The sequence below is a fragment of the Bos mutus genome, chromosome 7 (genome assembly GCF_027580195.1).
Source record: "Bos mutus isolate GX-2022 chromosome 7, NWIPB_WYAK_1.1, whole genome shotgun sequence".
Lineage (NCBI taxonomy): Eukaryota > Metazoa > Chordata > Mammalia > Artiodactyla > Bovidae > Bos > Bos mutus.
In genome coordinates this window covers 16410639-16423048 of record NC_091623.1, presented here as the reverse complement: position 1 = coordinate 16423048, position 12410 = coordinate 16410639, and the positions used below count along the sequence as shown (strand labels likewise).

Below are 12410 nucleotides of genomic sequence, written 5' to 3'. Positions count from 1 at the left end.
ACCTAAAATCTTCTGCACAGCATAGGAAATCATCAATAGTTAAAAGGCAATCTACAGGATAGGAAATAATATTTTCAAAACATGTATATGATAATGGGTTAATATCTAAAATATATAAAGAACTCATACAACTGCATAGAAAAACAAACAACACTCCCAAAATTATCCTAATAAAAATTGGCAGAGGAACTGAATAGATATTTTTCTAAAGAAGACTTACAAATGGCCAACAGGTATCAATACATGAAAATGTATTCAATATTATTAGCTATTAAAGAAATATAATTCAAAACCTCTGTATTACCTCACACTTGTTAAAATGACTATTATAAAAAAAAAAGCAGATAACAAGTGTTGGTGAAGATGTAGGGAACAGGTAACTCTAGTACATTGTTGGTAGGAGTGGAAATTGATACAGCCACTATGCAAAACAGTATGAAAATTTTTCAAAACATTAAAAACACAACTACCATATGATCCAGCAACACTATTTCAAAAGGAAACTAAAACAGTATCTTGAAGATATATCTGCAATGGTCATTACAAATCATTCACAATAGCCAAGATATGGAAATAACAAGAGGATCTGTCAGTGAATAAATAGATAAAATATGTGTTTCAAATCAACCTTAAATTCACACAATGTTATATGTCAATTATATCTCAATAAAGTTACAAATATAAAGTATTAAAATAATCTAATATGAAATGCAAATTGATTATCAAATAGTAGAAATATAGTTTAGAGAAAAAAACAATGAAAGCCAATAAGAAAATCTGAATGTATACCCAGATCTTAAATAATATAACTGGGTTACTTCAGGTAAGTTTTAAATGTTGATTTAAAATATCTTCATCTATAAAATAAAGGAGTTCAATTCAGTTCAATTGCTCAGTCATGCCCGACTCTTTGCGACTCCATGGACTGCAGCAAGCAAGGCTTCCCTGTCCATCACCAACTCCTGGAGTTTACTCAAACTCACGCCCATCAACTTGGTGATTCCATCCAACCATCTCATCCTCTGTCGCCTTTCTCTTCCAGCCTTCAATCTTTCCCAAAATTAGAGTCTTTTCTAATGAGTCAGTATTTGGCATCGTGACCAAAGCATTGGAGCTTCAGCTTTAGTATTAGTCCTTCCAATGAATATTCAGGACTGGTTTCCTTTAGGATTGTCTGGTTTGATCTCCTTGCAGTCTAAGGGATTCTCAAGAGTCTTCTCCAACACCACAGTTCAAAAGTATCAATTCTTCGGTGCTCAGCTTTCTTTTAGTCCAACTGTCTCATCCATACATGACTACTAGAAAAATCACAGCTTTGACTAGATGGACCTTTGTTGGCAAAGTAATGTCTCTGCTTTTTAATATGCTGTTTAGTTTGGACATAGCTTTTCTTCCAAGGCACAAGCTGTAGTCACCATCTGCATTGATTTGGGGGCCCAAAAAGTAAAGTCTCTCGCTGTTTCCATTGTTTCCCCATCTATTTGCCATGAAGTGATTGGACTGGATGCCATGATCTTCATTTTTTGAAGGTTGAGTTTTAAGCCAGCTTTTTTTTTTAAATTTTATTTTACTTTTAAACTTTACATAATTGTATTAGTTTTGCCAAATATCAAAATGAATCCGCCACAGGTATACATGTGTTCCCCATCTTGAACCCTCCTCCCTCCTCCCTCCCCATACCATCCCTCTGGGTCGTCCCAGTGCAGCTTTTTTTACTCTCCTCTTCACTTCATCAAGAGGTTCTTTAGTTCCTTTAGATCATTTCTAGTTAGAATATAAAGTAAATAATAATTTTCTATAATTTAAAACCCCTTTGCAATTTTTTTTTTACTTCCTTAAGAAAATTACTTAAACTCAACTGTTTTTGTTTGAGAAGCAAGTGAAAAGATTTGGTTGTAAAACAAGAGAAAATTCAAGAGCAGAAGAAAATTATACAAAGCAAGAGACCATTTCTACCAATAGAATATGATTATCAAATTTGTTATGGTCCTTTAAATGTCTATATGTACAACACTATAATAAGATTGTGAAAATAATTTTAGCCTAAACATAAAAATTTAGCCTAAACAACAGCTATAACAACTGACCCCGCCCCCCAAAAAAAAAAAGACCAAAAGTTTATCCCATGTGAAAATCTGAGCTGAAATATACTTCTGTGACTAATGAGCAGTGTAGGCCCAAGGCATGTAAAGTTTGGCAACCGGATATATCCCATAAGAGTCACACTACACAAACAATAGCTTTCTGGAAATCTGACATCATCATCCATATTTTGCAGGTGCCCAATCTTAAAAAAAATACTGGCTTACAGAATATAAACATGGCTTTTATGATATATGATTTCACTTTGCCAACACATTTTTCCCTCTTGGCCCAGTGTACATTTCTATGATCAAAATAGTTCCAAAAACATGTATCTATCTTTAGAACATCCAGTATAGCAAGAAAGAAAACTGACAGTTTTATGATGCCTGACAACATGAAAATTTTTAAAGAAGCAGATTTATCTTGCAAAGTGGTAGAGATTATTAAGCACATATTACAGTGTGCATGTTTTGCATGAGTAAAATCCAAAACTTAAATGAGTCCACCGCCTGTGCAGATGGATGCCATTCTACTGGCTAGATTGCTTGGAATAAGGAAAACTTTGGGAGTTTATGGAAATAGTTTCCTTTTCAAGCTCTTCATAAAAAGGCAGGAGTTTAAAAGAGTATCCTCTTTAAAAACTCAAAACTTTAAAGTCATAAATTATTATGAATAAATAATATATCTGCCAAAGAAACAGTTTAAGACATTTTTTAAATGACATACACATATGTTTTGAATGATTTTCCATATTTTCATCTATATTTATGCTAATTCCAAATATCGAATTACCTAATACAATTACTTATACACTGCAGTCTTCCAGTGAGATTTTGGGATTCCAAAATTACTTTTATCTTATTTTTAAAAATTATCTTATTTTTAATAAGATGTAGCATATGTAGTCATTACATTGTATAGGCTGTAACAATCTCCTTTCAGTATATTAAGAAAGATAAATCACCTATTATGGCACATTAAGAAATGTGCCTCCCATATTGGAAAACAAGCAAGGATATGATGCCCCACTGTGGGGTGTGAAGAGCAGATAGTCCCAACTCTGGGTTCCACAGGAGTCCATCTCAGCAGAGTAGCCACCTTCTCCAAGGCCAAGCCCTTCCTAAGCAACCTAAATCTTGTGACTGAGCCAAGTGGACATGTAAATGACTGGCCATCTTAGCCCTTAGGCTGTCACTTAGCATTGATAGATGATATTCGTTAAACACGTCCTCACAGAACTGATCCATTATTTGTCACAATGACAACATAGTTGGACATCGTTTTCCAGAGTGTGTCTTCTGCTTCTTTCCACCAGTGTTGCCCCATAAATATCTTCCACCCCAAACTCTGTCTCAGCTTCTGTGTTTGGTGAACTCAATCTACAACATACGTTCAGAGTCAAGTTTAAAAATAAAAGCTAATGGAAGAATTTGTCTATATTACTACATGGCATATTATAGAAAAGGCTGGAGGCAGTTAGAACAATGATTCATTATTTGCTAATTCAGTGTTTGTAGAGAGTTTACATAACTACTGCAAATAATGAGAACTGATGATACAAAATTGTAGATTTTGCAGTTCTGCATAGATGCATTTTGTTCTGCATATAAAAATATTCTGTTTGAAGGCAAAGGTGAATATTTAAGGATAGTATATTGCACCATGCTTATTTTAACATCATCCTTATTTGCATGAAGCCAAATTTATTTGATTTTATATTCATAGTTATTTCCCCAACTATAGTAAGACTCCATTATTGTGTCCAGTTTTGCAAACTTAATTACTATGACTTGAAAATACAGGTAAAAACGTAAGCAATTTCTATCCGATCCCATAAAACTTTTAAACAACAGCTGGAAGAGCAAAGATGCCATCTTAGGGAAGCAAGAGAGAAATGGCGTGTGCAAATGTTTTGAAAGCTAGATATCTGATAATTATCAATAAACGTAAATATTGTTGCCAACTACTCAGAAGGCAATGGCACCCCACTCCAGTACTCTTACCTGGAAAAGCCCATGGACGGAAGAGCCTGGTAGGCTGCAGTCTGTGGGGTCGCTAAGAGTCGGACATGACTGAGAGACTTTACTTTCACTTTTCACTTTCATGCATTGGAGAAGGAAATGGCAACCCACTCCAGTGTTCTTGCCTGGAGAATCCCAGGGATGGGGGAGCCTGGTGGGCTACCGTCTATGGGGTCGCACAGAGTCGGACATGACTGAAGCGACTTAGCAGCAACAGTAGCACTCAAAAGCAGTATTTAAGATCATATAAATCTGCAAATTGTAATTTATACAATTATTGACATAAATTTTATTTTATAGAGTCAATGAAAACTACACATCTTGAATACCATGTAAATTCATTTATAGTTTAGTTAATAGGCTAAATGTGGTATTTTTAGTAATGGAGCATTCAGAATAAGGTGTTAACATTTAAAAATCATTTTGGCTTACTGTGTTTATCCATGAAAATTATTTGAATTCAGTCACAGCATTAATTTGATTCTTTATACTATATCATGGCCAACTCAAACCCAAGTGCATGATTTTGTACCATTTGGAGAATCAGTCATTAGAAACAAGTTTCAGTAGAGAAATAAATGGGAAATCATTTTTACATCCTTGGAATGTCTGAAAGATCCACAGTTTTAACAACTCTAACTACATTTTCATGAAAATATGAAAAATGTACAGGTATCTGAAGAGCTTACCAAAGGGCTTCCCTTCACTCCAACTGAATGGTAAGGATGTAACGAGGATGTAACCCCAAGTTGACTTGGGGTACTAGCAGAAATAGCCATATTCTGGTAAATTTTATGGATCCTAAAAATTGGATCACACCATGTTACATTACTGCTCTGTTTTACCTTGGTCCATCTATCTCAGTTATTAGAGAAATTATTAGATAATTAAAGTTATTAGAAGAAATTAATGCAGAAAATGCTTATGAAATACTTGACATAATCCTTGATACACGGCAGTTGTTCGGTAGCTAATGTTTTCACTTGTTGAAAAAACATTTACCTTGGCCATGAGGCTACTGATACCATAAGATATTCTAGGCTTTATTTACAATCAATGCACAGAAAGTTTGCATACATAAAAGTGTGCACAAGTACAAATAGATATCAACTCTCCATCACATAAGCAAAAGCAACAAAACCTGTCTTTTCTGTTTGATACACCTTTATTTTTACCTGGGTTAACTCAGGAACCCTGGTGTTTTATTTATGCATATAGTCACAGTTACATTTGTAAGAATTTTAAACTGTTTGCTCTTATCATTGATTGAAATAATATTGTAATCAATATTATAAAACGGCATTCTAAAAGGAATTTTTGTAATCAGGTTCTGTGTAATAAGTATGCTTAGGTAGAATACATAGTATTTTTCATACTGAACTATCAAAATTGTAAAATACTTATAAAGGGGATCATATATGAACATAAGTATATTTTTTAAATCTCTATATAAGCTAATTTAATCAATATTTATCCAGAAATTGATTTATAATAAAAGTAAATTTTGGTATAAAAATCTGGCAAATCTTATTGCTAAATGATCACATTAGTGGTACTCTGTGCTTATGATTCCATTTAGTTTTATGTCCCCCAATATAATTAAGTGTTCAACTAGCTGAGATGACTACTATTGGTTGATGATTAGCTGAAACTGTTGTAATAATGTTATGTCTACCTCAAGTTAAGTATTTATTTATGGAAGGTATTTTACCAAACTTACAAAGATAAATTTTGTGACAGTCTCTGTTGTTTTTTAGTCGCTAAGTTGTGTCCGACTCTTTTGAGACCCCATTAACTGTAGTCCACCACGCTCTTCTGTCTATGGGATTCCCCATGCAGGAAGAATACTGGAGTGGGCTTACCATTTTTTTCTCCAGGGGATTTTTTCTCAACCCAGGAATCAAAACCACATCTTCTACATAGGCAGGTAGATTTCTTACCACCAAAGAAGCCCAAATAATGAGCACTACTAAAACAAACAAACAAACAACTGATTTTGATGCAGGTGGCTGAGTAAATATCTTTTGAAAGAAAAGTAATCTGAAATTTAGCAGTGAAATAATCAAATTTACAGTTTAGAAAGTTCACTCCCCTGATGGTTAAGACATGGACTGGAGTGGACCAATAGAGGAAAGAATTAAAGTAACATAGGAAGCTATTAAAGTAGTATAGGCTAAAATAAAATCTTAAAATCACATTGGTGTGGCTCAATAGACATTTAGAAAGTAGTATGACAAAACAAAACACAAAACTTGGGGACATGGGGAATAGGCAATAAGTTTAGTAAAGGGGAAGTTTGAGATGTATATGAACATTCCCAGTTTTACAACTTGGAGATATGAATGAATGAGGTTGATGATAAAGCATTTGAATTATAGTGAGTATAAATCTGTTCACAGTCCAAATATTACAGTCAATAGCAAAGTATAATATTTCTTTGTTACTGTAGAAATTTAAGCAAAATTTATCCAATGAAAGTAGAGGCAGCAATTTGGCTTTCTAGTTAAAAAGAATCACACTTGTTGAATTAAGAAATATATTTCTTAGTAAGTGGTTAAATAACCACTAACACTGATTTAAGAGATAATGCAAATATGCATCAGTTCAGTTGAGTTCAGTTGCTCAGTTGTGTTTGACTATTTGCAAACCCATGAATTGCAGCACGCCAGGCCTCCCTGTCCATCACCAACTCCCGGAGTTCACTGAGACTCACGTCCATCGAGTCAGTGATGCCATCCACCCATCTCACCCTTTGTCGTCCCCTTCTCCTCCTGCCCCCAATCCCTCCCAGCATCAGAGTCTTTTCCAATGACTCAACTCTTCGCATGAGGTGGCCAAAGTACTGGAGTTTCAGCTTCAGCATCATTCCTTCCAAAGAAATCCCAGGGATGATCTCCTTCAGAATGGACTGGTTGGATCTCCTTGCAGTCCAAGGGACTCTCAAGAGTCTTCTCCAACACCACAGTTCAAAAGCATCAATTCTTCGGTGCTCAGCCTTCTTCACAGTCCAACTCTCACATCCATACATGACCACTGGAAAAACCATAGCCTTAACTAGACGGATCTTTGTTAGCAAAGTAAAGTCTCTGCTTTTCAATATGCTATCTAGATTGGTCATAACTTTTCTTCCAAGGAGTAAGCGTCTTTTAATTTCATGGCTGCAGTCACCATCTGCAGTGATTTTGGAGCCCAAAAAGATAAAGTCTGGCACTGTTTCCACTGTTTCCCCATCTATTTCCCATGAAGTGATGGGACCGGATGCCATGATCTTCGTTTTCTGAATGTTGAGCTTTAAGCCAACATTTTCACTCTCCTCTTTCACTTTCATCAAGAGGCTTTGAGTTCCTCTTCACTTTCTGCCATAAGGGTGGTGTCATCTGCATATCTGAGGGTATTGATATTTCTCTTGGCAATCTTGATTCCAGCTTGTGCTTCTTCAGGCCAGCATTTCTCATGATGTATTCTGCATAAAAGTCTCATGATGTATTCTGCATATGTGCATACCTATGTATCAAATTATTTAAAATAGTCTTATTTTAATTGTAATTTATCATTATGGCTTCAAAGGTGATAGACATACTTTATATGGTAGAATATTTTTGTTTCTAGTAATAATTGCAAGTTTATAAGCTTTTAATGCTTTATTTTTCTTTCCTCTTACAGAAACAAATTTGGAGGTTAAAAAAAAGAGGTGTACCACAACTTCTTTATCCATTCATCTGTCCATGGGAATCTAGCTTGCTTCCATGTTCTAGCTATTGTAAATAGTGCTGCAATGAACAGTGGGATACATATGTCTTTTTCAATTGGAAAGAGAAAGATAAATGTCCTATTCTAACACACATATACAGAATCTAGAAAAATGGTTCTGAAGAATTTATTTACAGGTCAGCAATGGAGGAACAGACACAGAGAATAGATTTATGGACATGGGAAGAAGGGAGGACAGGGTGAGAAGTATGCAAAAAGTAACATGGAAACTTACATTACCATATGTAAAATAGATAGCCAAGGGTAATTTGCTCTATAACTCAGAAAACTCAAACAGGGGCTCTGTATCAACCTAGAAGTGTGGAATGGGGAGAGATGGGAGGGAGATTCAAAAGGAAGGTGATATATGTATACCAATGGGTGATAAGAACTGTACAAAAAAGATCTTCATGACCCAGATAATCACAATGGTGTGATCACTGACCTAGAGCCAGACATCCCGGAATGTGAAGTCAAGTGGGCCTTAAAAAGCATCACTATGAACAAAGCTAGTGGAGGTGATGGAATTCCAGTTGAGCTATTCCAAATCCTGAAAGATGATGCTGTGAAAGTGTTGCAGACAATATGCCAGCAAATTCGGAAAACTCAGCAGTGGCCACAGGACTGGAAAGGGGCAGTTTTCATTCCAATCCAAAGGAAGGCAATGCCAAAGAATGCTCAAACTACCGCACAATTGCACTCATCTCACATGCTAGTATGAATGTAATGCTCAAAGTAATGCTCAAAATTCTCCAAGCCAGGCTTCAGCAATATGTGAACCTTGAACTTCCAGATGTTCAAGCTGGTTTTAGAAAAGGCAGTGGAACCAGAGATCAAATTGCCAACATCTGCTGGATCATGGAAAAAGCAAGAGAGTTCCAGAAAAACATCTCTTTCTGCTTTATGGACTACGCCAAAGCCTTTGACTGTATGGATCACAATCAACTGTGGAAAATTCTGAAAGAGATGGGAATACCAGAGCACCTGACCTGCCTCTTGAGAAATTTGTATGCAAGTCAGGAAGCAACAGTTAGAACTGGACATGGAACAACAGACTGGTTCCAAATAGGAAAAGGAGTTCGTCAAGGCTGTATATTGTCACCCTGTTTATTTAACTTCTATGCAGAGTACATCATGAGAAACGCTGGACTGGAAGAAACACAAGCTGGAATCAAGATTGCCAGGAGAAATATCAATAACCTCAGATATGCAGATGACACCACCCTTATGGCAGAAAGTGAAGAGGAACTAAAAAGCCTCTTGATGAAAGTAAAAGAGGAGAGTGAAAAAGTTGGCTTAAAACTCAACAGAAAAACTAAGATCATGGCATCCAGTTCCATCACTTCATGGCAAATAGATGGGGAAAAATGAAAACAGTGGCAGACTTTATCTTTTTGGGCTCCAAAATCACTGCAGATGGTGACTGCAGCCATGAAATTAATAGATGTTTGCTCCTTGGAAGAAGAGCTATGACCAACCTAGAAAGCATATTAAAAAGCAGAGACATTTGCCAATAAAGGTCTATCTTGTCAAAGCTATGATTTTTCCTGTAGTCATGTACGGATGTGACATTTGGACTATAAAGAAAGCTGAGTGCTGAAGAATTCATTCTTTTGAGCTGTGGTTTTGGAGAAAACCCTTGAGAGCCCCTTGACTGCAAGGACATCCAACCATTCAATTCTAAAAGAAGTCAGTCCTGATTATTCATTGGAAGGACTGATGCTGAAGCTGAAGCTCCAATACTTTGGCCACATGATGCCAAGTACTGACTCACAGGAAAAGATCCCTATGCTAGGAAAAATTAAAGGCAGGAGGAAAAGGGGATGACAGAGGATGAGATGGTTTGGTGGCATCACCACCTCGATGGATGTGAGTTTGAGTAAACCCCAGGAGATGTTGAAGGACAGGGAGGCCTGTCATGCTGCATTCCATGGGGTCGCAAAGCTTTGGACTCGCCTGAGCAACTGTACAGAACTGAACTGCATATAAATGTATATACTATACATTCTATATCTATACTTTCTTTCTCTTTAGTTCTCTCAAAACCAGAACAGTGGAGGGCCTAAGTTTGGCTAGAAGTATTATTGTGTTTCATATAGAAAAATTTTAAGCTCTTTTCTCTTCTCCGCCATCCTATGTGCGGTTGAGTTCTTTCCTCACCATGTCTTCTCACAAGACTTTCAGGATCAAGCGATTCCTGGCCAAGAAACAAAAGCAGAATCGTCCCATTCCTCAATGGATTCGAATGAAAACTGGCAATAAAATCAGGTACAACTCCAAGAGAAGACATTGGAGAAGAACCAAGCTGGGTCTATAAGAAGCAAGCTGGGTCTATAAGAAGTGGTCTTAACATGTGTGGCACACATGTTAAGACCACTTTTTTAAGCAGCCAAATCACAATGAAAACATCACTACTGTAATGCTTGGCCCATGGTGTTATTTCCTCAAAACATCACTACTGTAATGCTTGGCCCATGATGTTATTTCCTCACTATCAGTCTGAGACCCAGTAATAAATATAAAACGTTGGAATTGTTATTGTATTATATGGTTTGTGATGACGTACTGAATAAATACTGTCAGTTAGGACATGGGCCTGTCCAATGATAGAAATGTTGTCTAGCTACCAAGTACTTAGAAGTACAGCTTGTAAAACAGGAACTGGCTTTTAAAAAAAAAAAAAGAAAAATTTTAAATTGAAAATACAGGGGAAAAGTGTTTTCTCTTCTCTTTTAGAAGCATTCTGACTTTACTGTCCCAAGCTTTAACAGGGAGTTCATGTTATCTCATATTATTTACTAAATATTTCTTAGCTTGTTCATTTTATCACAAGATTATTTTATATTTGAAAAAAAGAGTTTTTAAGTATACCTTAAAAGAACTTCTCATGATATGACCAGCTCATCCTAAATTATTTCTCATAACTCAATGAATGTCTGAAGAACTTTGTGGCCTATACACCCCTTAGTGGAAACAATTTTTAGAATTCTAGGTATTTTTCAAGTGAATTCTCTATTTAAAATAGTAGCAATAAGTGATCCACTGGGCATGATGTGTTCATTTGAGTCAAACAAAGGATTCTTAATCTTTAATGGTTTTAATCAGAGTAGAAAATATTGACATACATTCAAACGACAATAATGTAATATGGTCTTATGTAAGTAAATTCATTAGATGTGAACAATGATTGCTAGAACAGAGTAGTCAAGTAATGTAACTCTTTGCTAACAGTCAAGAAATGTAGCTCCTCCTGACAATCATTGTAGTTATGTTTCTACAAAAACAATGTAAATTCATGGCCTGTGAATGCATGCATATTGATTAGTACCAAGATAATAAGACTGCATGATGACTGACTGAAAGGTATTTATGATTTTGCTTAGTGATAAGAAACAGATCTTGACAACTTTTGTAACAATTTATTTTCAGGTATCAAAGACAGCAGATACTTTAAAATGCATGTAAAATCTCTAACTTTCTAAAATACTTGAAATTTCAAAAATTTACATACCAGTTGAAAATGTTCAAAATGACTAGCAGTAATGTTTTATGTTAGAAAGACACTTGATTGAGTTGAAATAAATGAATTTCATAGCTTTACATCTGAGTATCCTTCTACTTGGTATACCTCATGTGGAAGACTTCTCTTCTTTCTTGTTACTTAGAATATGATGAAAACTTAATTGGTATTTTATTTCTTTACATTTTATGATACCAACACTTATTTGATAACTATATATGGCTGATCTTTCTTGTAGGAATACAGAAATGACTCTTACGGATATGGAAAATTAAATATGTTGAGTATGCATCATGTCAGTGTTAATGCTGTATATTAAAATGTAAAATTAATATATAAATTATTTTCATTTTTAAACTTTAGAGAAAGATTCTTCAATTATATTTAGATGCACTGAAATTCACATAAATTTCCCATAGACAGTAATTGAAAATTTCAATCTCCAGTAACTAAATGTATTTAGGATTAGATTAGAGAGAGAATGAATTAAGAAAACCTTGTGAGGGTTAATGAATCTTCTCATTATTTTATCAATTTTCTTGTATGCAAAAGTGAGACTAATACATTCCCAATTATATCTCATAACATTAGTTCCTTGATAAAAAGGGAATGTCTAGCCATGTGAGTTTGAGATATTTTGGATTAAACACAGATTGTCAATTTGTTTACTAAAGGACAAGGTTTTAATATGCAAACAGGTTTTTAAGAGCCCTATGAGACAGGAAGGGCTTCCCTGGTGGCTCTGCTGGTAAATAATCTGCCTGCAAAGCGGAAGACCGGGGTTCATTCCCGGGTTTGGGAAGATCCCCTGGAGAAGAGAACTGCTACCCACACCAGTATTCTTGCCTGGAGAATCTAATGGACAGTGGAGCCTGGCAGGCTATAATCCATGGGATCACAAGAGACACGACTGAGTGACTTTTACACACACACACATGAGCCAGGGAATGGTGGAAGTTGAGAATTAGGGGTGGGGAGACACATAGGAAATTGAAATCTAGTTGGGGATATTTGTGGCAAATATAAAATAATTG

The 12410-nt window shown here is 35.6% G+C and overlaps 1 protein-coding gene across 1 annotated transcript; it reads left to right on the top strand.

Annotated features, from left to right (window-relative positions):
- The first annotated feature begins 9973 nt into the window (after positions 1-9973).
- Positions 9974-10297, top strand: LOC102278084 (large ribosomal subunit protein eL39). Its single transcript, XM_005903749.3, has one exon. It carries the CDS (start codon positions 10018-10020, stop codon positions 10171-10173), a length of 156 nt encoding a protein of 51 aa, XP_005903811.1. The 5' UTR covers positions 9974-10017; the 3' UTR covers positions 10174-10297.
- The last annotated feature ends 2113 nt before the right edge of the window (positions 10298-12410 follow it).

Coding starts and splice junctions, on each gene's coding strand:
- LOC102278084 (XM_005903749.3), top strand. CDS start 10,018: ATGTCTTCTCACAAGACTTTCAGGATCAAGCGATTCCTGGCCAAGAAA.